The sequence below is a fragment of the Cervus canadensis genome, chromosome 6 (assembly GCF_019320065.1).
Source record: "Cervus canadensis isolate Bull #8, Minnesota chromosome 6, ASM1932006v1, whole genome shotgun sequence".
Taxonomy (NCBI): Eukaryota; Metazoa; Chordata; class Mammalia; order Artiodactyla; family Cervidae; genus Cervus; species Cervus canadensis.
Genome location: NC_057391.1, coordinates 70,059,014 through 70,085,085, shown reverse-complemented (window position 1 = coordinate 70,085,085; position 26,072 = coordinate 70,059,014). Strand labels below are relative to the sequence as shown.

General features: G+C 37.0%; 1 protein-coding gene across 1 annotated transcript in view; it reads left to right on the top strand.

The window, feature by feature from the left end:
• KCNH5 (potassium voltage-gated channel subfamily H member 5) overlaps window positions 1-26,072 on the top strand; it is a 348,314-nt gene that overhangs the window by 239,389 nt on the left and 82,853 nt on the right. The window contains exon 9 of the mRNA XM_043472246.1: window positions 17,073-17,325. Within this exon, the coding sequence (XP_043328181.1) occupies window positions 17,073-17,325 (253 nt within the window). The remainder of the gene's footprint in view (window positions 1-17,072; window positions 17,326-26,072) is intronic.

The window sequence follows — 26,072 nt, the reverse complement described above, 5'->3', positions numbered from 1 at the left end:
ACCTTCCTAAATCCTGGCAACCACTAATCTGTTTTCTAGCACTTTAATATTGTCATTTCAAGAATGCTGTATACATAGAACCATGTAAATTTATAAGGTTAGCTTCTTTCATTATGCATAATTCCCTTGAGATCTATCTAAATTCTTGCATGTATTGCTAGTTGTGTTCCTTTTTATTACTGAATGGATGCTATGGCATAGATTTACTACAGTTTGTTCAACTGTTTGCTCACTGAAGAAAATTTACATTGTTTCCATTTGGAGTTATTACAAATAGAACTATAAACGTTTGTGGGCAGGTTTTTGTGTGGACATTAATTTTCATTTTTCTGGGATAAATGCCTAGAGTGTAATTGTTAGGTCATATGTTAAGCACATGTTTAGTTTTGTATGAAACTGCCAGAGTAGATATACAATTTTGTATACTCACCAGCATTATATGGACAAACTAGTTTCTTTGCATCTTCTCATCATTTGGGGTCATCATGTTTCTTATATTAGGTGTACAATGATACTACATTGTGGGTTTCATTTCTATTTTCATAATGGCTAATCATGGTGAACATACTTTCATGTGCTTAGGTTTTATCTGTATAGTCTCTTTAGTAAAACATCTTTCATGTCTTTCTTCTAAATGGATTTTTTTTAAACATTGAGTTTTGGTACTTTTTATATATTTTTGATATTTGTCTCTTGTTGGATATGTGCAAGTATTTTTTTTTTCCAGTTCGTAGTTTGTTTTTTCAGTCTCTTCAAGTTTTATAGTCTTGCATTTTATATTTAAGTCCATGATGCATTTGAGTTAAGTTTTGTGTAAGATGTAACATTTAGGTTGAAGTTGGCTTTTTTCCCCAATGTATGTCCAATTTTTCCAGCACCATTTGTTGAAAAGACTATATTTGCCAGTATCATGCTGTCTTCATTGCTGTGATAGAATATGCCATAACACTGGATAGAGTGATTCCTACTACCTTGTTCCTTTTTCAATGCTCTTAGCTATTCTAGATATTACACTTTTCTGTTTACATTTAAGAATAAGCTTGTCTATGTCTACCAAGAAACTTTGCTGGAATTTTGATAGGAATTGCATTAAACTTATAGCTAAATTTGGGGTGAATTACCCAATTCATTACTATTAATATGTTGAGTCCTCTAATTCACTAATATTGCATATCTCTCCACTACTTTAGATGTTCTTTGATTTTCTTCATCAACATCTCGTAATTTTCAGAATATAGATCCTGTCCATATTTTGACAGATTTGCTATTTTATAGATTATAGATGATACTATGATTTAAGTTTTCATCTCCACCTGTTCATCATTATGTTTTAGTTTCTTGACTATTTCTTTGGCTCTCAGCTCTCGTCTATTGCTTTTCCTCACAGTCAGCATGCACTGCCTGCAAAATTTCTAATAATTTGCTATCTTTGATTTGTCAAATTTGATCATGTTTGCAAGATCTGGGACTCTGGTAGAGTTCCTTGAACAATCAAGTGAAATCATCTGTGAAGTGGAGATGAACAATAGTGGTACCTACTTCATGGGGTGCCTATGAAAATTAAATCATAATGTACAAAAATAATAGTGTTCAATAAACATTCCATATTGAATGGTTAAAAAAAAAGAATGGTTGAATTCAATATATGGTTAAAAAAAAGAATCAAGCGACCTCTGAGTCATATATCATATGCTTGAAAGTCTTCTTTTCATGGGCAGTTTTACTTACTCTTGTATTCATGGCTGTTTTCTGGATGATGAAAATTGCAAGTTTGATTACTGACATGTCTGGTTTCTCAGCAATGAAGACATTGGTGACAAATATCGATGTAAGTAATAAACACATAAATCAAAATTAATTTTGGGTTAATTTCCCCGAAATCCTTTTAATAGTGTCAATATAACATGCTATATCAAAGAGATGATAATTTGGTTTCTGGAATATTGCAGAATACTAATGAGTTTTGACAGAATTTCTTAAACTTACAAAAAAACATGTATTTCCCCTGTGCTACTAAATGCACTCATTTAGTAAGAAAAGTAAGTAAGAAAAAAAAGTAAGTAAGAAAAAAAAGTAAGTAAGAACAGTTTATTTTTGGTCCTAAAACATTGTAACAGTTTAGTCACCATGACAACATATATACTATTAAGTAGACAAATAACTAGCAGTATTTACTATTCTGTTTTCAGGTCTTAAGAATAGCATTGATACAAACTTAAGACGGTAGACATTACATTTAGTGATAGAAATTCATTATGTTCTAAAAAAAAATTCATTATGTTGTACCAATAATTTAAGAAAAGTTGTTTCAATTATGTAAAGTGAAAAAGAGGTTTCACACTCATAAGATTGATTAATTGTAAAATAGCCAAGTCTCACTTTGGTTTGGCCTTCATGGACCAGCTCACTTTCCCTCAAACATTCCTTAATTATACCCTCCTCTGAGCTGCTGCCAATTATTTCCTCTAAAGCTGGCTTCATTTTTTGCAAATTGCTTACCTTTCCCTGTAACTTTGACTGAGTAGTGAGTGTGTCTTACTTTTCTGGTGAGATAGGCAAGCAACTTGCATGCAGAAACTGTAACTATTAATGCCATCTCCTATACGTCTAACATATAAAAGACACTCTATACCAATACTATGTAATTATTTAATGAAATTAGTCGTGTCTCCTGTTCTATCTCATATGTGGTACAACTTAATTCTATCCAAATTTGTCTAATGCTAATATTTTTAGTGGTTACAAACTGGTGACAGTAATTATTTTCCATATAGTGTTTTGTCTGACACACCCATACATACACACACATAATGCATACAAATCATAGGCATAGAGATCAATATGTTTTATATATGTATATACCATATAACTGCTACTTAGATCAAGATAAAAACATTTTTATCACTCAGAAAGTCTCATCCCATGCCACGCCCAGGTAAAAGGAATGTTTACCCATTCTAGTAGTTTTCCCTGGAGAATTTCATGGACTGAGCCTGGGGAGCTACAGTCCATATGGTTGCAAATGTCGGACACAACTGAGGGACTAACACTTTCACTTTCATGTGCATATTTCACTTTCCCCACTCCAAAGTAATCAGCTTTAAAAATTGAGATATAATTCACATATAAAATTCACCATTTAAAAATGTACAACTTTTAGTAGATTAACAATGCTGTGTACCCATCACCACCCTCCAGAACATTTTCATCACCTGGAAAATAAACTTCAGCCCCTTTAGCGATAACTTTCTATTATCCCCTCCCCCAAGCCCTTGGAAAGGACTAATCTACTCTCTGTCTCTATGGATTTGCTAATTCTGGACATTTCTTATAAGTGGAATCATATTCATATAATATGTGGCCTTTTGTGACTGGTTTATTTCATTTAGCATGTCTTCCAATTTTATCCATGTTACAATATGTATCAGTACTTACTTTCTTTTTAATGAGTAAATAATATTCTCTTGCATGAATTTACTACATTTTGATTATTCATTTATCCATTGATGGACGTTTGAGTTGTTTGTTGTAACCACTATTTTGATGCTAAACTTCATATAAGTGGAATCATACAGTATATATGTAGTATTTAATTATATGGATATATCAAAGGTGCCATCTTCATTCTATGGCTGATGGAGATGAGGGTTGGTTCTAAGTTGGGGCTGTTATATATAAACATACTATGAAATTTCTTTTAGTGAACATATTTACAGACTTCTGTAGTGTATATTCATAGGAATTAAATTGATGAGTTGTAGTATTGGTAGGAGTTTGGTTTTATTAAGAAGTTGTCAAAGAGTCTTGAAAGTGATATTATTTGACATTCCCACTAGAATACCTGATAGACCAGTTGCTCCATATGTTCTCCATGTTCTTGGTATATTCTTGGTATATTGGCAGCCTTTTACATTTAAGCCATTGTAGTCTGTGTGTGTGTGTATTGACATCTAATTGTGGCTTTAATTTGCATTTCCTCATATTTAATGATTTTGAAAACCTTTAAAAATCACATTGTTTAGGTAATCTCTATTGTAGTTGCCCAACTCGTAAGTTTCTTTCTTTCTTTTTTTGTAAATTAGGTTCTCTGCCTATTTCCTATTGATTTGAAGAAGTTTTTCATTTTATCTTGGATATGTCTCCTTTGAAAGATACCTGTGTGACAAATATCTTCTTTCAATCTAAGCTTATATTTCATTTTCTTAACTTTTAAAATAGTATTTATTATATAAGTTTTTAAAAATTGCTTTTAATATAGTCTGTATGTTTTTTCTTATAGCTTACTTATGCATGAAATACTGCCATAGAAAATTTAAGAGGAATACTTGAGCATGTAAATATTCAAGTAACTATACATTTTTTGTTTGTTCTAGTGGTCCCAGAGAGCTAAATACCTGAGACATGTTACTAATAGTGAAGGGTATAATTATAAGGAAGCTCTGTCTGGTATTGCTATCCCATTTCAACTATAAATAATAACAAAGCAGGCTTTATTTACTAAGAACATACTGATCTGTGTCTAGTCTGATAAATGTCAGCATATTGGGAGAGTGAGTGGAAAAGCTTGGTGTTCTTTGAAACATTTCTGGTTTTATAGTACTGAGTCATTTTACACATTCATACATTGCTATTTATTATATATCTAAGTGTTAGAGTTATAAAATAATGTTTCATTCTAGAAATAATTGTCACCATAAGTATATATAAAGCCATGTCAAATACCCTCTACCTATATTAGATTTTCTAAGGACAGCATTTTTAGAAGTAAAATTAGTGAATGAAGTACTTTTGTCATTCAGTTCAGTTGCTCAGTCATGTCTGACTCTGTGACCCCATTGACCACAGCACTCCAGGCCTCCCTGTCCATTACCAACTCCTGGAACCTACCCACACTCATATCCATTGAGTCCGTGATGCCATCCAACCATCTCATCCTCTGTCATCCCTTCTCCTCCTGCCTTCAATCTTTCCCAGCATCAGGGTCTTTTCAAATGAGTCAGCTCTTTGCATCAGGTGGCCAAAGTATTGGAGTTTCAGCTTCAACATCAGTCCTTCCAATGAACACTCTGGACTGATCTCTTTTAGGATGGACTGTTATTATTGAGTTGCAAAGTCATGTCCGACTCTTTGCAACCCCATGGAGTGTAGCACTCCAGTCTTCCCTGACCTTCGCTATCTCCCGAGTTTGCTCAAATTCATGTCTGTTGAGTCAGTGATGCTACTTAATGATCTCATCCTCCGCCACCCACTTCTTTGCGATAAGTTGGCTCTTCACATTAGATGGCCAAAATTTTGGAGTTTCAGTTTCAGTATCAGTCATTCCAATGAATATTCAGGGTTGATTTTCTTTAGGATTGATTGGTCTGATCTTGCAATCCTTGAGTAAAGTATATATATATGTGTGTGTGTGTGTGTGTGTGTGTGTGTGTGTGGCACAGTGGTAAAGAATCTCCTTATCAATGCAGGAGATGAGGGTTAGATCCCTGGGTTGGGAAGATCCCCTGGAGTAGGAAATGGCAACTCACTCCAGTACTCTTGCCTGGACAATTCCAATGATAGAGGAACCTGGCAGGCTACAGTCCATGGTGTCACAGAGAGTTGGACACAACTTAGTGACTGATTTTATATATATATACACACACACACACATATATATATATATATATTCAGTTTTGTCAATATAATCAGGTAATTCATTTCCATCCACAACATATGAGAGGAACTCCTTCTTTTAAAGACACCAAGAACATCATTTGTCATGGGTGACTTTTAAAAAGATCATGGCCAGATTGTTTCTAGTCACTGGATAATTAATCAAATTACTTCTAAAATCTAATTTTAGAAAATATTTTCACATGTGGAAAAGTATTCTTATTTAGTTATATTCAGTTCAGCTCAGTTCAGTCACTCAGTCATGTCCGACTCCTTGCAACCCCATGAACAGCAGCACGCCAGGCCTCCCTGTCCATCACCAACTTCCAGAGCCTACCCAAACTCATGTTCATTGAGTTGGTGATGTCATCCAACCATCTCATTCTCTGTCATCCCCTTCTCCTCCTGCCTTGAATCTTTCCCAACATCAGGGTCTTTTAAAATGAGTCAGCTCTTTGCATCAGGTAGCCAAAGTATTGGAGTTTCAGCTTCAACATCAGTCCTTCTAATGAACACCCTGGACTGATCTCTTTTAGGATGGACTGGTTTGATCTCCTTGCAGTCCAAGGGACTCTCAAGAGTCTTCTCCAAAACCACAGTTCAAAAGCATCAGTTCTTCAGTGCTCAGCTTTGATTATAGTCCAACTCTCACATCCATACATGACTACTGGAAAAACCATAACCTTGACTAGACGGACATTTGTTGACGAAGTAATGTCTCTGCTTTTTAATATGCTGTCTAGGTTGGTTATAACTTTCCAAGGAGTAAGCATCTTTTCATTTCATGGCTGCAATTGCCATCTGCAGGGATTTTGGAGCCCATAAAAATAAAGTCAGCCAGTGTTTCCACTGTTTCCCCTTCTATTTGCCATGGAGTGATGAGACTGGATGCCATGATCTTAGTTTCCTGAATATTGAGCTTTAAGCCAGCTTTTTCAGTTTCCTCTTTCACTTTCATTAAGAGGCTCTTTAGTTCTTCTTCACTTTCTGCCATAAGGGTGGTGTCATCTGCACATCTGAGGTTATTGATATTTCTCCTGGCAATCTTGATTCCAGCTTGTGCTTCCTCTAGCCCAGGGTTTCTCATTATGTACTCTGCATAGAAGTTAGATAAGTAGGGTGACAACATATAGCTTTGACGTACTCCTTTTCCTATGCACATGTAAAAGTACAGAGATGAGATAGAGAACAATAGAAACTCTAAATTTTGTCAGAGCCCTACATTTGGAAAGTTAATAGTCCCAAACAGTAGCTTTCACTAGTTAAAAATTGATAACAATTGCTATTTGTTTTTTTTTTCACTGCTCATTTTGCTGGAAAACGAAGACCAGGAAAAGCTTGGTGGGAGTGTTTTTCTGTATATTTTAAACAAAAACCTTATGTCTCACTTTTGTATGTGAAGTCTCGTCACAGAAAATTTATCTGTAAATTGAAACCTATGCATTTTAACCTATAATAATTCAAAGGTTATAGCAGTCTCCGTTGCTAAAAATGTCCTTTTACTTTTAAATAATGGAAATTAATTTACTTTGGTTTTATTTTATTACATTTATCTGAGTTAATTCTGTAGGGGTTTTGATACCCCAGCAATTGGCAGACTAACATCCAGTCAGCTGCTCTCCTTTGGTCCACATGGCTGCTTGGCTATACTCAAAAAGTAAAAAAATAAATAAATAAAATAAGGTGAGCTTTCTTTTATTCCCATAAAGTGAATGAGAATTGAATCCCTGTAGAGACCACTGCTTCACTTGTTGGTAGTCTTGAGCTTTTCATTCCCAGGAAGGATTGTAAAAATGTTTTAAGTGCAAATGTCATTTGCTTGACATTTTGAACTAATTTTCACTAACTTAATACTAATTAAGTTGGACTGGTGAACAGAGATTAATTAGCAGGGCATAACTTAATTGCAACAAAGGTAGAAGGAATTTTGAAGAATGTGAATGACGACTTTAATGCCAATCAAAATGTCATCAATGTATTTATTCCATTGTTTTAAAAGAGAAAACTGGGAGATCATTTTCAGTAATCAACTATTATTAAAAATAACTAGCACTATATTATTACTGATTTAGATTTAAGATAAGATAAGATTTAAAATAAGATTTAAAATCTTAGATATAAGATTTTATAGATAAACAGTAAAATATTTTAAAGAAGTTAAGAGACGTCAAGAGGGAGCCTTGTTTAGTTCACTACCTTCAGGCACTTAAAATGCAATTGTACTTATTATCCCCATTTTCACATTAAAAATTTGTTGAAGATGAATTGGAAGCGGTCCATCTGTGGTCACTGAATTCAGGAGCAGTGGTAGGAGATACCTCCACTAAAACTAAAGCTCTCCAGCCCCTGTCTCAATAACTTTACAGTTCTTTTGTTTCAGATGAAATTGCCATTTGTTTCTCTTTCAAATGCAAGTAAGAGATTTTAGAGACAGATTCTAAAATCCTGTAAGATACAATCATATATTACCAGTCAAAGTGTAATTTGGTACTAATTTTCTGGGAAACAATTTGGCAAGAGCCTTAAAAATGTTTTTATACTTTGCTCAGTAATTTTACTTCTAAAATTGCTGTCCTTAAGACAATCTGATATAAAGTGTTGATGACTAGAAAAGAAAAAGGTACAGGGTATTTGTTATGACTTGATTTATGAAAGGGAAAACTAAAAATCTCAACATCCAATTATAATATAATGGTTAAGTGAATTGTGTTATAATTATATTAGGAATTATTTTGCAGTGATTCAAATTATGTTTTGGAATCAGTATTTCATGGCGTGGGAAGTGATTATAATATGACGCTGAGTGATTATAGCCTGAAATAAAACTTTAGAGACTCAGGTTTTATAAAAATATTCTACATGTGTATATGTGTACTCTGTTGTGTCCAACTCTTTGTGACCGCATAGGCTGCAGCCCACCAGGCTTGTCTGTCCTTGGGGTTCTCCAGGCAAGAATATTGGAGTGTGTTGCCATGTCCTCTTCCAGGGCATCTTCTAGCCCAGGGATGGAATATCTCCTACATTGGCAGGTGAATTCTTTTCAACTAGTTCCACATGGATCTGCATTGCAGGCAGATTCTTTACCATCTGAGCCACCATGGAAGCCCCTGTATGTGCATAAATATGTATAAATAATGAAGAAATTCTGTGTTCTTTATAGTTTTTTGACTTCCCATGTTTTGTATGATCAGTATTAAAATACATTTTAAAGTATATTCACAGAATGTATTAGAGAGAACCAACCTTCTTCCTTTGACTCTAGTCAATCATTTCCTCAGAGAATCTTGATTTAACTTCTTGGTTTCTAGTGAAAGTATTTAGGTCTCTCTTCTAAGCTTCTTCTAAACACCAATACCACAAAGGATGAAATTGTTGGGGGAGGGGACCTACCTGAATGACATTTATCAAATTTTCTCTTTATGATATAATCTGGACCTCCTGGTGCCTCAGATGGTAAAGAATGTGCCAGAAAGCAGGAGATTGGGTTCAATACCTGGGTCAGGAAGATCTCCTGGAGAAGAAAATAACTACCAGCTCCAGTATTCTTACCTGGAGAATTCCATGGATAGAGGAGACTTGTGGGCTACGGTCCATGGTGTTGCAGAGTCAGACAGGGACACAACTGAGTGACTAACACTTTCACTTTCATACTAATATCTAGTTCAGATATTTCCAATACATATGCTAAAACTTATGTATGGAATAAGATGCCTTCCCTTTGGCAAATGGTAATAAGATAAACTAATAATTTGTCAGTGAATCTTCATGTCTTTACCAACACACTTTGTATGCAATACAAATGGAGTTAAAATAAAATGTTTAGTGAGAATCGGAAACAAATTTGCAAAGAAACTGAGGCTGTTCAGTGATGGTGGTGGTGGCATTACTGATTTCCTAATAAACTAGTTTGATTAATCGGACTTTGATTTTCAGAAATCAGCAGTTTTACTTCTGTAATACACTAAGAACCAGAGAACATCAGAAAGTGCCAGATGTTGCATTTTAATCCTGGTTGAGCTTTACTTGGGAGCATTGGCTTAAGAGCTGGAACTCAAAAGTTTTAGGCTTTGCTAATTTATTGAGAGGCCTTGAGCATATCAGATACCTTTCTGTAAAATGGGGCACTGGACTAGAAACAGTGATTTTTCAAACTGTTCCTGACTGGAAGCTCCAGGAAGATAGGCACCATGAGAGTTTTATCTCACAGATCTGGAGGGCCTGCATAGTAGCCTGCATGTGGCTAGTATATAACCAGAGCTTATGCTTTGAGTTAAATGAATGAATGTGTCCTCTGGAGCCCTGCCTGGAGTCAGCTTTTCTATCAGATTTTCAGCCAGCATAATGCCACATGTATCTGCTTTATATATCAGGTAGACATAAGGTAAGATTGCATTAAAAATGTAAAGGATAATTCTACTGCTGTAAATAAAAGTTTAAAAGCTTTAGGATTAAGTCTTTTCAATTCTGTGATAATTTAATGTTACTATTGTGCTATTATTTAAAAATGCAGATCACAACACCTCTTACTCTCATTTTCCCCTTCTATATGATTTTAAAATCTATGATAGAGCTGTGTGTAAATTGTATTTGTGAAACAGCAAGGGATGACATGTGTTTTGGTGGATGGATTGGAGGTGACAAGGCAGAGAGGCAGATGATGGGGTATGCCAGTCAAAGGAACAGCTTGTACAAAGGCAAACAACCACAAGTGAGCATGGCAACTTTGAAAATGAAAGTGAAAATCACTCAGTCGTGTCCGACACTGTGACTCCAGGCCAGAATACTGCAGTGGGTAGCCTTTTGCTTTTCCAGGGGATCTTCCCAACCCAGGGATTGAACCCAGGTCTTCTGCATTGCAGGATGATTCTTTACCAGCTGAGCCACAAGGCAAGTCCAACTTTAGACAGGCAAGAAATGTGTGACTTGGGTGCAAGGTTAAAGGAAGATAGTAAGAGATGTGGCTGGAAGAGGTTCCCATTATAAAGAGCCTTGTATGATTGCTTAGGACCTGAGCTGTATCTTGTGGGGAAGCAAGTCTTTAGATTTTTAAGAAAGTGAGATATTTGTGTTTTACTATGAGTAAAACTCATATGAGTCTCAGTGTTGAGATTAGCTCTTTGGAGTCTGAGGGTTGTCTGTTAAGATACCTCTTGATCTTGGGTTTAATGAAACTGGTATCATAAATACTCAAAAATGTTATCTTTTTTCAGACCATGGCATACTTTCTCTTTTTTCATACTTGGTTTGCAGAATTCTAAAAATGATTCCTTATATATATCAATCCTAATATGTCAACCCTAAAGTAAATCAGTCCTAAATATTCATTGAAGAGACTGATGATGAAGCTGAAGCTCCAGTACTTTGGCCACCTGATGCAAAGAAATGACACATTTAAAAAGACCCTGATGCTGGGAAAGATTGAAGGCAGGAGGAGAGGGTACAACAGAGGATGAGATGGTTGGATGGCATCACCGACTCTATGGACATGAGTTTGAGCAAGCTCTGGAGCTGGTGATAGACAGGGAAACCTGGCATGCTGCAGTCCAAGGGGTTGCAAAGAGTTGGACATGACTCAGTGACTGAACTGAACTGAACTTGCAGAATTCTAAAAATGATTCCGTATACATAGCCAGAGCTCTTCCAAAGACAAAGCTTACTGTCTTAATTAGGAATACACTTTGATTTATTATTACTGGACATGAAGACAGAGAAGAAAATGGCAACCCACTCCAGTATTCTTGCCTAGAGAATCCTGTGGACAGAGGAGCCTTGTGGGCTGCAATCTATGGGGTTGCACAGAGTTGGACATGACTGAATCAACTTAGCAGCAGCAGCAGGACATGAAGAGGGGATAAAAAAACCAACCCTGGAGTCAAACAAAAGAAGTCACTACTAATTAGATATCATCTACTGAAATGTAGCTTCACTTGTTTATGACTATTAGAGTACATCATGTGAAATGCTAGGCTGGATGAAGCAAAAGCTAGAATCAAGATTGCCAGGAGAAATATCAATAAACTCAGATATGCAGATGACACCACCCTTATGGAAAAAAGTGAAGAGGAACAAAAGAGCTTCTTAAAAATGAAAGAGGAGAGTGAAAAAGCTGGCTTAAAACTCAACTTTCAAAAACTAAGATCATGGCATCCAGTCCCATCAGTTCAGTTCAGTCACTCAGTCATGTTCAACTCTATGCAACTCCAGGGACTGCAGCACGCCAGGTTTCCCTGTCCATCACCAACTCCTGGAGCTTACTCAAACTCATGTCCATTGAGTCAGTGGTGCCATCCAACTATCTCATCCTCTGTTGTCCCCTGCTCCTCCTGCCTTCAATCTTTCCCAGCATCAGTGTCTTTTCCAATGAATCAGTTCTTTGCATCAGGTGGCCAAAGTATTGGAATTTCAGCTTCAGCATCAGTCTTTCCTGTGAATATTCAGGACTGATTTCCTCTAGGATGGACTGGTTGTATCTCCTTTCTGTCTAAGGGACTCTAAAGAGTCTTTTCCAACACCACAGTTCAAAAGCATCAATTCTGTGCTCAGCTTTCTTTATAGTCCAACTCTCGCATCCATATATGACTACTGGAAAAACTATAGCTTTGACTAGATGGACCTTTGTTGAAAAAGTAATGTGTCTGCTTTTTAATATGCTGTCTAGGTTGGTTATAACTTTTCTTCTAAGGAGCCAGCATCTTTTAATTTCATGGCTGCAGTCACCATCTGCAGTGATTTTGGAGCCCCCCAGAAATAGTCTGCCACTGTTTCCATTGTTTCCCCATCTATTTGCTATGAACTGTTGGGACCCAATGCCATAATCTTAGTTTTCTGAATTTTGAGTTTTAAGCCAACTTTTTTACTCTGCTGTTTCACTTTCATCAAATACTCTTTAACTCTTCACTTTCTGCTGTAAGTGTGGTGTCATCTGCCTATATGAGGTTATTGATATTTCTTCCAGCAATCTTGATTCTAGCTTGTGCTTCATCCAGTCCAACATTTCTCATGATGTACTCTGCATATAAGTTAAATAAGCAGGGTGACATATACAGCCTTGATGTACTCCTTTCCTGATTTGGAAACCAGTCTGTTGTTTCATGTCCAGTTCTAACTGTTACTTCTTGACCTACATATAGATCCTCAGGAGGCAGGCCAGGTGGTCTGCTATTCCCATCTCTTTAAGAATTTTCCACAGTTTGTTGTGATCCAGTCCCATCACTTCATGGCAAATAGATTGGAAAACAATGGTAATAGTGACAGATTTTATTTTTGACAGCTCCAAAAGCACTGCAGATGTTGACTGCAGCCATGAAATTAAAAGACATTTGCTCCTTGGAAGAAAAGCTATGACCAACCTAGACAGCATATTAAAAAGCATAGACATTATTTTATCATCAAAGGTCTGTATAGTCAAAGCTATGGTTTTTCCAGTAGTAATGTGTGGATGTGAGTGTTGAGATGTGACAGTTGAACCTCTCACATAAAGAAAGCTGAACACCGAAAAATTGACACTTCTGAACTGTGGTGTTGGAGAAGTCTCTTGAGAGTCCCTTGGGCTGCAAGGAGATCCAACCAGTCAATCGTAAAGGAATTCAGTCCTGAATATTCATTGGAAAGACTGATGATGAAGCTGAAGCTCCAATACTTTGGCCACCTGCTGCAAAGAAGTGGCTCCTTGGAAAAGACTTTGATGCTGGGAAAGATTGAAGGCAGGAAGAGAAAGGGACTACAGAGGATGAGATGTTTGGTTGACGTCACCGACTCAATGGACATGTGTTTGAGCAAGCTCTGGGAGTTGGTGATGGACAGGGAAGCCACTGTGCTGCATTCCATAGGGTCACAGAGTTGGACATGACTGAGTGACTGAAGTGAACTGATAAGATACCCAGTTGGGAGCTATCTGACAAGAGATTGGATATGACATTCAAAGCAGAGTACATTGAAATTGGGAATAATGGACCAGGTGTGACAGTTATCTTGAAAGTTTTATTTTATAACTTAAAATTAAATTTTGCCTTGCATAAGACATTTATTGGGCTTTCCAGTTGGCAATAGTGGTAAGGAACCGCCTGCCAATGCAGGAGACATGAGAGAGGCAGTTTCAATCCCTGAATCAGGAAGATCACCGGAGGTGGGTGTGATAACCCACTCCAGTATTCTTGCATGGAGAATCCCATGGACAGAGGAGCCTGGCGGGCTACTGTCTTTAGAGTCGCAAAGAATTGGGCACCACTGCAGTGACTTAGCACACACGCATTCAGGCAAGTCGTTTATTAGCTTCCCAGGTGGTGTAGTTGTAAAGAATCTGCTTGCTAATGCAGGAGACACAAGAGATGAGGGTTCAATCCCTATGTCGGGAAGATCCCCTAGAGGAGGAAGTGGCAACCCCTCCAGTATTCCTGCCTGGAAAATTCCATGGATAGAGGAGCCTGGTGGGCTACAGTCCATGGGATCACAGAGAGTTGGACATGACTGAGCACAAGCATTAGCACAAAGATTCTTATTAAGGCTTTCATTTACAGAAAAAAAATAAGATTATGCTCATATTTCGGTGACAGACACACCGTGATAGAGCACATGCTATATATAAGGGATTGGGGTGGAGCTTGTCTGTAGGTGTGACTTTGGTCTATTTAACACTTAGTTTTAATTTGTCACTTTATGACATTTGGACTTTAGTATATACTGTGAATCAAAATAATAAAAAAGTCAATGTCTTAAGGAAAGTGAAGAAAAGAAAGATGCACTTAAAATGTAATAAAAGTCCTTTTTTGATATGCTACTAAATGGAGAATATTGCTAATACTGGGAGATTTCATTTTCAGCATGAATCTTGAAAGAAACAATTAAAAGGATGTAAAATGACTCTTACCAAAATGAATCTAAAACAATGAAAATTCTGTAAGGTAACAAAAATAGAAATAGATTGATCTGTTTGACCATTAAGCCATTCAGTATAATATTTATACATGTATGTATATATTTTAAAATTGCTTTTATGGTTTTTGCTCCCCTAGCACCAATTCTATTTTCAACTTGAGGAAAATATTAACATTAGCTAAAACTTGAAATATATTCAGGCTCATGCAGAAATACTTTCTTAATTCTGCCTAGAACTTCATCAAAGTCAAGAAACAGAATTCAGGCAGGAGTGGAGAATGAAAAAAAAAGCAAACGGCTTTTAAAGAGAGCTAAAAAAGCATTACATTTTGTTGGAATACTCAAATGTTTGGTAGGGAAAACAAAGCCTAGCCTTTCTTTAACATTTACCATGTGCAAGACTAAACTGGGCTAAACTCAAATCCTTTCATTTAATTCCTACAATGAACCTATGAAATAAACACTATCATCCCATTTCACAGATGAGATTCAGAGTAATAAATACGTTGCCTTAGGTTACAAAGGTAGGTGGTAGATCTGTAACCAGACCTATGACCTCCTGAGGCTGATCTTTCATGATACCTCTAGGCACTCTTCCATGTCACCAAGGCCATTCCCCTATCATACTTTTCTCACCATGTTATAATTGTCTTTTTACCTCCTACCTCCCCCTACTTCATCGTTAGCTCCGCCAAAGCAAAGACAGCCTATTACCCTTCTAGTACCAGAAATTTAATGCAGTGAAATGCCTCACGGTAGAAGCTCAGTAAGTGCCCACTGAAAGACTAATATTTTAAGGAGTCACTGAAAGTTAATATAGTAAAGAAAACATTGTATTGTTATGGAAACTAACTGATGTGGAAAGTGCCAACTGCTTCTATAGTTCTGTTAGATGTTCCTTTTCTCAAAGATGAACTCTTTCAGAAAGATAGGAGAGCTGATCACTATTGCATGTAGGAATTCAGAAGAATAAGAAAAAAATCCGCAAAGATCCTGAATTGATGTGACGTGGTATCACAGTATTAGGAAAGGTTAAGGGGATGGATATTGAAAGTATAATTTAATAAAGGGTCTTTACATTTATGGTGGCTCATCTTCTACACACAGAAGCAACCTGCTTTTCATGGATAGTGAGCTCCAAGTGAAAGGAATATTCCAGGCCTTAGGTCATTTTTTAAAGGTTAAAATGCAGTTAGCATAGGAAAGAACACTATTTCATATGAAAACATTATTTGGTATAATTTAATGAGGACAAATCAACTTAGACTTCAGCTCAAGGGATTCAAATTCTATCAAAGAAAAACATTTCTGATTATAAGGAAGAGTTTACCAAGGGAGTCAGGGGAGGATTCTGAGTTTGCACATACACCTTTCACAGGGACTGTCCTGACTTCTATAATCATATCTTGCTCAATGATGCTCTGACGATAATGTGATTATATGTCCATTTTAATCTGGGTCTTTAATTGCCTTGTCTGAAAGCTACAGGGGATAAAATTTCTATAACTCCGTCTCTTTAAGCATGTTTCTGCCATTTATCACCCCTTCTTTTTTTTTCTTGTTATTATTTTATTATTATTTTTTTCATTTATTTTTATTAGTTGGAGGCTAATTACTTTACAATATTGTAGTGGTTTTGCCATACACTGACATGAATCAGCCATGGATTTACATGTATTCCCCATCCCGATCCCCCCTCCCACCTCCCTCTCTACCCGATCCCTCTGAGTGTTCCCAGTGCCCCAGGCCTGAGCACTTGTCTCATGCATCCAACCTGGGCTGGTTATCACCCCTTCTAAATGGTGCTCGGAGCTTGAATTCTGCTGTTGCTCTCAGCAGTCTTTAGGAGTCAAAGACCTGAATGAACAAGGGCTACCATGCAGCCTGCAGTGCCCACCTCTGTCAGTGTGGACAATGCCAGTTTTTTAAGCCTTACAGAAGGCTTGTGAATACCCTTTAACTCCCTGAACATAAATTTATTAGTAAAATAAAAATATTTCAGAGTGAAGAAAACATATGGAGAGTGGAGTTGTTATCAGCCACGTCAAGTTGCATGACATATTGCAATGATGCTTTTGTTGATTTTGTTGTCTTGTAATTGGGTAATATGAATCCTCTCCAATGTATAGTAAGGTCCATTATCCTGAATTTTGAGATAGTTATGAAAAAAATTATAAAGTAGCAACTAGACTGAAATGAATGTTAATGACCTATTTTATTTATTTATTTTTTTGGATGACATTATAATACATTCTTTTCTGAGACTCTTCCCAGCTGTCTTAAGACTGTCTTCTCTCCATGATGTGATCCATACCCACTCAGAGATTCCCTACATGGTGCTGTGTTGTAATAGCCCATATGCTCATCAGCCCATCTCACTGGACTATTAGATCTTTCAGAGTAGAGCTGTGTCTCGTTACCTTTTTCCTCAATACAGCATTTTTCAGACTGTGCCGTAGTCAATAAGTATTTGTCAGATTCCTTTTTGTTGGAAATAGTCTTTCTCTCTTTTTTCTTCTTACTTATTCATCTCTCACTTTCTTCAGGTCCTCTCCATCTGTCCCAAGGACATGAGAGCTGATATCTGTGTTCATCTAAACCGGAAGGTTTTTAATGAACATCCTGCTTTTCGATTGGCCAGCGATGGGTGTCTGCGAGCCTTGGCAGTAGAATTCCAAACTATTCACTGTGCTCCTGGGGACCTCATTTACCATGCTGGAGAAAGTGTGGATGCCCTCTGCTTTGTGGTGTCAGGATCCTTGGAAGTCATCCAGGATGATGAGGTGGTGGCTATTTTAGGTACTGTGCACTTTCCTAATGTAGTAGCAAACATGCAACAGTTTCAGAGGTTTTACTTCTCAGGTTTTCCTGAGAAATTTCTATTGTTGGGTGACTTTGGAAATTGGGTCACTAATGAGATGATGAATCTCAGTGACTACTAGTAATGCCAATTCAGCAAAGAACATTAGTATTGGTCATAGCTTAATGGGCTGCATGAGGGTTTGATTAAACTTTTTTGGCAACAATACGACAATGCCTTTTAGAGGAGAGGTGATCACAGCCTAGAGTGACTGAACTTCCATGTTGGTAAGCATGAAAATGGCTTGTGAAATGATTGTCAGGTTAGTAACCTACAGTATTTGTCTCAGAGGGACAACAGAACCTTTGCAGATCAACACTTCCCTTTAGAGATGTATAAACTGAGGCTTTATATATCCAACAACAGTCAACCAGTTTAGTGGCTGAACCATCAGCTAGTTACCTGAGAATTAGTACTTGAGTACAGATCACCTTTCCCCAAATCTTTCTGCTTGCTCACAGTGGACCTAAGTAATGAGTGGAAAGTGATGAGGAGGTAGATGAATTTGACCTGTTATATTGAAATGATCACAATGCAAGTAAGCTTAGGTTTTTAAAGCTGGTTCTACCCATCTGTATTTATGAGTGAGAAAAATTATTCGGCTAGTAATAAATTTATTCTAAAATTCAGAGACCTGATATAGTTGTACTAATGAAAAAAAGGCAGTGACAGTACATGTGAGTGAAAAAAAATTTAAAAATTGCATGTTTGGGGACAGTGTAATCCATTTTACATTTTACCTTGGTAAAAAATTGCTAAATGATATTTTAGATCATCTGCTCAAATATCTGCAGCATGAAGTCCACATAGATAAAAAAGGAAGCAATAATGAGGCCAGAGGAGAATCATTTCTTGTGTTTTTTCAAATAAAATAAGTCAGAATTGTAGGATGTTGACTTTCTTTTGATCACGTTTTTCATGGCTTCTGTCTCATGAAAAATGAGCTCAATTTTTAAACTATTGGATTTTTTAGCTACTGAGGTCAACCTACCATAGCTTGAATGCTACTTATTCTCATAAGTAAAAGATTGACTGGTTTATTTTAGAAACTGCAAAAGCAAAATCCAGCCCCCAAAATGAAGGATTGGTTCAAAAAGCACGACTACCTGAAAAAGACAGAATTGAGAATGGAGAAACAATGACTCTTCCTAAGAAAACAGGTTCAATAAATTTGTAAGCGTTACAAAAAATAGTTCAAGTATGCAAATGACTGAATACTATTGTTTGTAAAACTTTCTTTAACTGTTGAGAAATAATATTACATTTATGCATAAACTTCTTTTAGAAGCTATTTTTATTTTTATTTATTTTTTTGTTTGGTTAGAAAAATGCATGCAGCTCTTAGAATCAGTACTCTGGGTGTGTTTAATGTTGCATAGTGTGTGGTCTGCTTTGTTTCCTGGAGCATAAAGGAGTTATATAATACGTCATAAAAAGTGTACTTTTCACCAGAACAATCCTTCGTGGTAAAATGTAGCATATACACACTACAACAATTCTTGTTTGCTTAAAGAAGATGATAAAACACAAGCCCAAAACAGGTATATTTTTTCCTACATGTTCATGTCAATGGTAAGTGGGATAGCAGACATCAAATATATTACAATGAGTACTGTTGTGATAAATTTCCTAGACTGTGCATTCATTGTCATTTGTTTTGCCCCATTTTCTTCATCACAGCTTCACCTTGCTAGCTTCTTTTCTAAAAAGATGGATTGAGAAAGCCCTGAGTGCAGTGCCTCTGGGCTAGGTCTGCTAAGCTAGAATCATTTGCTCAGTGAAACAGACAAAATGCATTTTCTTTTCATTTTAAAATAAAATGGTAGCTAGTTTTGCCCAATGACACAGTAAAAATGAACACAGGGCCTCTGGGTATTGGTCCAGTTTCATCATATATTTGTCATATTTTATTTCTTTGAATGAATGCTTTTTGTTTATCCTTCTCAAAAATATGGATATTTCAGAGATTTTTCATCTCTTGGTTTAATGAATTAAGTTACATGTATACCTCTCTGGCAATCTTTCTTTCCTTTATTCTGTGGGTCTCTAACAAAGATTAGCTCAGCCAAAAGGCAATCAAAATGTTTATGTTTAAAAACAAAAATTGCCCTGAAAGTGATCTTCCAAGGAAGAAATAAGTGCGGGGGAAGGGGTGTGGGAAGGTGTGATGCTGGAGAGGCTCAAAGGGTCACCTAGGTACCCTAGTGCTGGCCAAAGTCACATCCTCATGGTGTCTGTGATTTGGATCATCAGTGACAAGATAGTTGTGGAGAAAAGCTTTGAGAACTCTGCCTTGGTGTTGCACCTTCTACCAATCTGGCTTTATAGGAAGGCAGTCTGAGGAGACTGTGGCGTCGGAGTGTGGACTCATAGTGACTTTCTGCAGGAGACGGTGTGTGATGTCACATGTGAGAGATGCTTGCACCACACGCCCCAAGGAGTGTGTCTGCCATGGTCCAGACACATGCTCTTGTGCTCACATGGCTTATAGGTTCCACCTATGAGCCTGCTGAAGCCTGTGTCTGTTGCCACCTGTGCTTCATCTAAGGGGCCTGGAACCTGCCAGAAGGGTCTTTCTTAATGAACCAGCTTCTTGACTTGCAGATTGTCTCACCAGCTTTGTTGTGTGACTTCAACCTCAGTGTGGTTTCCACTGGGGATGCATGTTTTCAGACTTTTCTAAGCCAACAATACTTTATTTTATAATTAGAAAGGATTTTTGTTTTTTGTTTAACACTTGAGATGTTTAACAATGTTTTAGGGGAGGGAGAGGGAAAAGGAGTAACTCATCCACATTACTTCTGACACTATGCTGACTGTTCATTCTTTTTATAATCCTATTTTTTCTTATTTCTAATTTTTTGGTAGTCTAATTTTGAAATATGCAAACTTAATGAAAAGTTGCAAGAGTTATCAGCACAGGAAGTTTGGCATATATCAAGATTTTCAACCTTATTGAGTAAGTTAATTAGGTTTTCTGTATCTTTACTTATTTTTTTTCCTCTTCATCTATCCTGGAACTGAGCGTGACATGTTATTTTATTATTAATGTGTTGTATCTATGTCTCTTTGTATTTACTGTAGTTTGCTATTTATAATGTTTATTACTGTGTTATTTGGTACACAGATATTTGTAACTATTTTATCGTCAGCTCAATTGTGACTTTTAACATTGATTTCTTTTATTTTTCATCACAACCCTTGTTGAGGGTCAGACAGAAACTGCATCCCCTCCCCCATCTGCATATACCTCAGAAAAATGAGAATTTGTCTAAGTTGATCTGATAGGAGAAATAAGTAGGCCTTGCTCTCTCTTATGCTGATTTATTTGCCAGTTGAAAAGTAGAGGTGAGGTCATTTTAAAATTAATTAAAATCTCTGAATCCAAAAACCAGGTGCAGTTCATTCTGTTGGATCTTTGCCTCTCAACCGTCTCTTGGTAGCTCCATAATTCTTTAATGTGTCAAAAGTGTTAAGGTGTTTAATGAATAAGTTCTGAGGCAGAACTAATTCGTGGAAAGATAAAAATATAGTCAATAAATACCTTCTCTTTTAACATGGAGAGATGGCTTCAAGATGTTTTCTAAATAGGGCACATGAAGATAATTGCAGTTCATGTCTTTTTCTAAATTGAAGTTCTTTCAGTTCTTACACCTCCACTTTTTTTTCTTTTGACCTTCCCGCTTTTTATAAAACACAAAGAATTCCAAATTAAGTTCATGATGCATACATAATATTGTATGTGCTTTAATATCTTCTTGCATTTTAGTTTTTACCCTATAATTACTTAATGTGAACAGATTTGTTGGTATGCCTAAAATAACCAGATTACTTTTAAGTGTCTGACAAAGTATACTGTACCTTACAGAGACTATACAAATGGCATTTCCCCACTAACTTTAGACCTGTCTTCTAAAATAGTTGATTTGCTGCATTCATATTTTGACTTTTCTCTTTTCACTGATTACTAAAATCATATGGTTAGAGTTATTAATCTAAGGCAATCTATGTCTAAGTCTGTTAAATGTAACTTTAAGTTCCCAAGAGAACCATGCTTATTTATGTAGAGTTTGAACAGAAGCTTAGATGTTGTTTTTAAGTTGAAGGAAGAAGGCATAAGAGAAGAAGAAAGAGACCGAATTAAATGAACTTAATAATATAAAATGGCTTCCCAGGTAGCACAGTGATAAAGAATCTGCCTCCAATACAGGAGACACAAGTTCAATCCCTGGGTGAGGAAGATCCCCTGGAGTAGTAAATGGCAACCTGACTGAAGTATCCTTGCCTGGAAAACTCCATGGACTTAGGAGCCTGGTGGTCTATAGTCCATGGAGTCTGCAGAGAGTTGGGCAAGACTGAGCACACACACACAACACAACACAATACAACACAGTAATATGAAAAGTGTAATTTCTATTACTTGGGTAAAGATTCCATTTTAATTAGAATTGTTATTTAGAATCAGTTCATCTCTTATAAACACTTGTCTATTATCAAAGAAAACATATATTCTTCAAAAAATTTGAAAATTTTACTCAAAAAAAGCATAAGAGCTTAATATCTGCTTCTTATTTTTATCGCCCCCCCCCCAAAAGAAATCTGACATGTGAATAAATAATATTCTTTTATTTTGAGAATCTGTGAAAATGTTACTTTAGTCTTGTGGCTAAAATTTCTTCCCATATACTTTTTGTTGAAAGTCAAGTGTTTCACACTTAAATTCTTTAAAGGGCTTTTCCCAAGCTCCACAAAATTATTTTCTTTTGTATCCACATTTCTCTGTTTTGAGATGCTATACTATGAACCAGATAAGTTTGCTATACATATTGTGATAATGATGAACTTAGTTAATTTAGACATTTTTATGAAAGTATACCAGTTATTTGCTTTAAAAAACTCATGCCTGTCTTCTTGTAAACTTCCTAAGTAGTGAGTAAAACATTACTTGTCTATGGCTTAAATTATACACTTTAGAGTTCCACAGTATGTAGATTTTAGGGTAAAATATAGTCTTTATTAACTGGCAATTTAGACTTAGGGGGTTCCCTGCTGCCTCAGTAGTAAAATAAAAAAGAAAAAGAAAGGAAAAAAGTCCTCCTGCCAGTGCTGGATACCTGGGTTTGATCTCTGGGTTGGTTGATATATAGGAGAAGGAAATGGCAACTCACTCCAGTATTCTTGCCTAAGAAATCCCATGAACAGAGGAACCTGGTGGGCTACAGTCCATGGGGTCACAAAGAGTTGGACACGAGTTAGTGACTAAACAACAACACAAAGTTTAGACTTAACTTCACACCCTCTCCCTACTATCCTTCAAAACTGATCTTGTTCATTCTATTTTCTTGGTGTCTCTTTAACCTATACTTAATGTCCTTTCTTTGGAGGGCCCCTCAAGCTAGATGGGTCATGGTGGAGAGTTTTGAAAAATGAGGTCCACTGGAGAAAGGAATGGCACACCACTTCAGTATTCTTCCCTTGAGAACCCCATGAACAGTACGAAAAATCAAAAAGATAGGACACTGAAAGATGAACTTCCCAGATTGGTAAGTGCCCAATATGCTACTGGAGATCAGTGGAGAAATAACTCCAGAGAGAATGAAGACATGGAGCCAAAGCAAAAACAACACCCAGGTGTGGATGTGACTGGTGATGGAAGCAAGGTCTGGTGCTGTAAAGAGCAATATTGCATAGGACCCTGGAATGTTAGGTCCATGAATCAAGGCAAATTGGAAGTGGTCAAACAGGAGATGGCAAGAGTGAACATTGACATTTTAGGAATCAGTGAATTAAAATGGACTGGAATGGGTGAATTTAACTCAGATGACCACTATATCTACTACAGTGGGCAAGAATCCCTTAGAAGAAATGGAGTAGCCATCATAGTCAACAAAAGAGTCTGTAAATGCAGTACTTGGATGCAATCTCAAAAACAACAGAATGATCTCTGTTCCTTCCCAAGGCAAACCATTCAATATCACGGTAATCCAAGTCTATGCCCTGACCAGTAATGCTGAAGAAGCCGAAGTTGAATGATTCTATGAAGACCTACAAGACCTTCTAGAACTAACACCCAAAAAAGATGTCCTTTTCATTATAGGGGACTGGAACACAAAAGTAAGAAGTCAAGAAATACCTGGAGTAACAGGCAAATTTGGCCTTGGAGTACAGAATGAAGCAGGTCAAAGGCTAATAGAGGTTTTCCAAGAGAACGCACTGGTGACAGCAAACACCCTCTTCCAACAACACGAGAGAAGACTCTACATATGGACATCACCAGATAGTCAACACCGAAATCAGATTGATTATATTTGTTGCAGCCAACGATGGAGAAGCTCTATACAGTCAGCAAAAAGAAGACTGGGAACTGACTGTGGCTCAGATCATGAACTCCTTATTGCCAAATTCAGACTTAAATTGAAGAAATGATAGAAAACCACTGGACCATTCAAGTATGACCTAAATTAAATCCCTAATGATTATACCTTGGAAGTGAGAAATAGATTTAAGGGGCTAGATCTGATAGACAGAATGTCTGATGAACTATGGATGGAGGCTTGTGACATTGTACAGGAGACTGGGATCAAGACCATCCCCAAGAAAAAGAAATGCAAAAAAGCAAAATGGCTGTCTGAGGAGGCTTACAAATACTATGAAAAAGAAGGGAAGCAAAAAGCAAAGGAGAAAAGAAAAGATATATCCATTTGAATGCAGAGTTCCAAAGAATAGCAAAGAGAGACAAGAAAGCCTTCCTCAGCGATCAATGCAAAGAAATAGAGGAAAACAATAGAATGGGAAAGACCAGAGATCTCTTCAAGAAAATTACAGATACCAAGGGAACATTTCATGCAAAGATAGGCTCAATAAAGGACAGAAATGGTAGGGACCTAACAGAAGCAGAAGATATTAAGAAGAGGTGGCAAGCATACACAGAAGAATTATACAAAAAAGATCTTCATGACCCAGATAATCACAGTGGTGTGATCATTCACCTAGAGCCAGACATCCTGGAATGTGAAGCCAAGTGGGCCTTAGGAAGCATTACTATGAATAAGCTAGTGGAGGTGAAGGAATTCCAGTTGAGCTATTTCAAATCCTGAAAGATGATGCTGTGAACATGCTGCACTCAATGTGTCAACAAATTTGGAAAACTCAGCAGTGGCCATAAGACTGGAAAAGGTCAGTTGTCATTGCAATGCCAAAGAATGCTCAAACTAACACACAATTGCACTCATCTCATGTGCTAGTAAAGGAATGCTCAAAATTCTCTAAGCCAGACTTTAACAATACGTGACCCATTAATTTCAGATGTACAAGCTGGTTTTAGAAAAGGCCGAGGAACCAGAGATCAAATTGCCAACATACTCTGGATCATCAAAAAATAGCATGAGAGTTCCAGAAAAACATCTATTTCTGCTTTATTGACTATGCCAAAGCCTTTGACTGTGTGGATCACAACAAACTGTGGAAAATTCTGGAAGAGATGGGAATACCAGACCACCTGACCTGCCTCCTGAGAAATCTGTATGCAGATCAGGAAGCAACAGTTAGAACTGGACATGGAACAACAGACTGGTTCCAAATAAGAAAAGGAATACTTCACGGCTGTATATTGTCACCATGCTTATTTAACTTATATGCAGAGTACACCATGAGAAATGCTGAGCTGGGTGAAGCACAAGCTGGAATCAAGATTGCTGGGAGAAATATCAATAACCTCAAATATGCAGATGACACCACCCTTATGGCAGAAAGTGAAGAAGAACTAAAGAGTTTCTTATGAAAGTGAAAGAGGAGAGTGAAAAAATTGGCTTAAAACTGAACATTCAGAAAACAAAGATCATGGCATCCAGTCCCATCACTTCATGGCAAATAGTTGGAGAAACATGGAAACAGTGGCAGCCTTTATTTTTTGGACTCCAAAATCACTGCAGATGGTGACTGCAGCCATGAAATTAAAAGACGCTTAGTTCTTGGAAGATAAGTTATGACCAACCTAGACAGCATATTAAAAAGCAGAGACATTACTTTGCCAACAAAGGTCCATCTAGTCAAGGCTATGGTTTTTCCAGTAGTCATGTATGGATGTGAGAGTTGGACTAAGAAAGAGTTGATGCTTTTGAACTGTGGTGTTGGAAAAGACTCTTGAGAGTCCCTTGGACTGCAATGAGATCCAAACAGTCCCTGCTAAAAGACATCAGTCCTGAGTGTTCATTGGAAGGACTGATGTTGAAGCTGAAACTCTAATACTTTGGCCACCTGATGCAAAGAGGTGACTCATTTGAAAAGACCCTGATGCTGGGAAAGACTGAAGGTGGGAGAAGAAGAGGACGACAGAGGATGTGATCGTTAGATGGCATCACTGACTCAATGGACGTGAATTTGAGTCAACTTTGGGAGTTGGTGTTGGACAGGGAGGCCTGGCATTCTGTAGTCCATGGGGTCGCAAAGAGTTGGACATGACTGAGTGACTGAACTGAACTATACTGCTCCTTGGAAGAAAAGCTATGACCAACCTCGACAGCATATTAGAGAGCAGAGACATTACTTTGCCAACAAATGTCCATCTAGTGAAAGCTATGGTTTTTCAAGTAGTCATGTATGGATGTGAGTGTTGGACTGTAAATAAAGCTGTCACCGAAGATTTGATGCTTTTGAACTGTGGTGTTTGGAGAAGACTCTTGAGGGT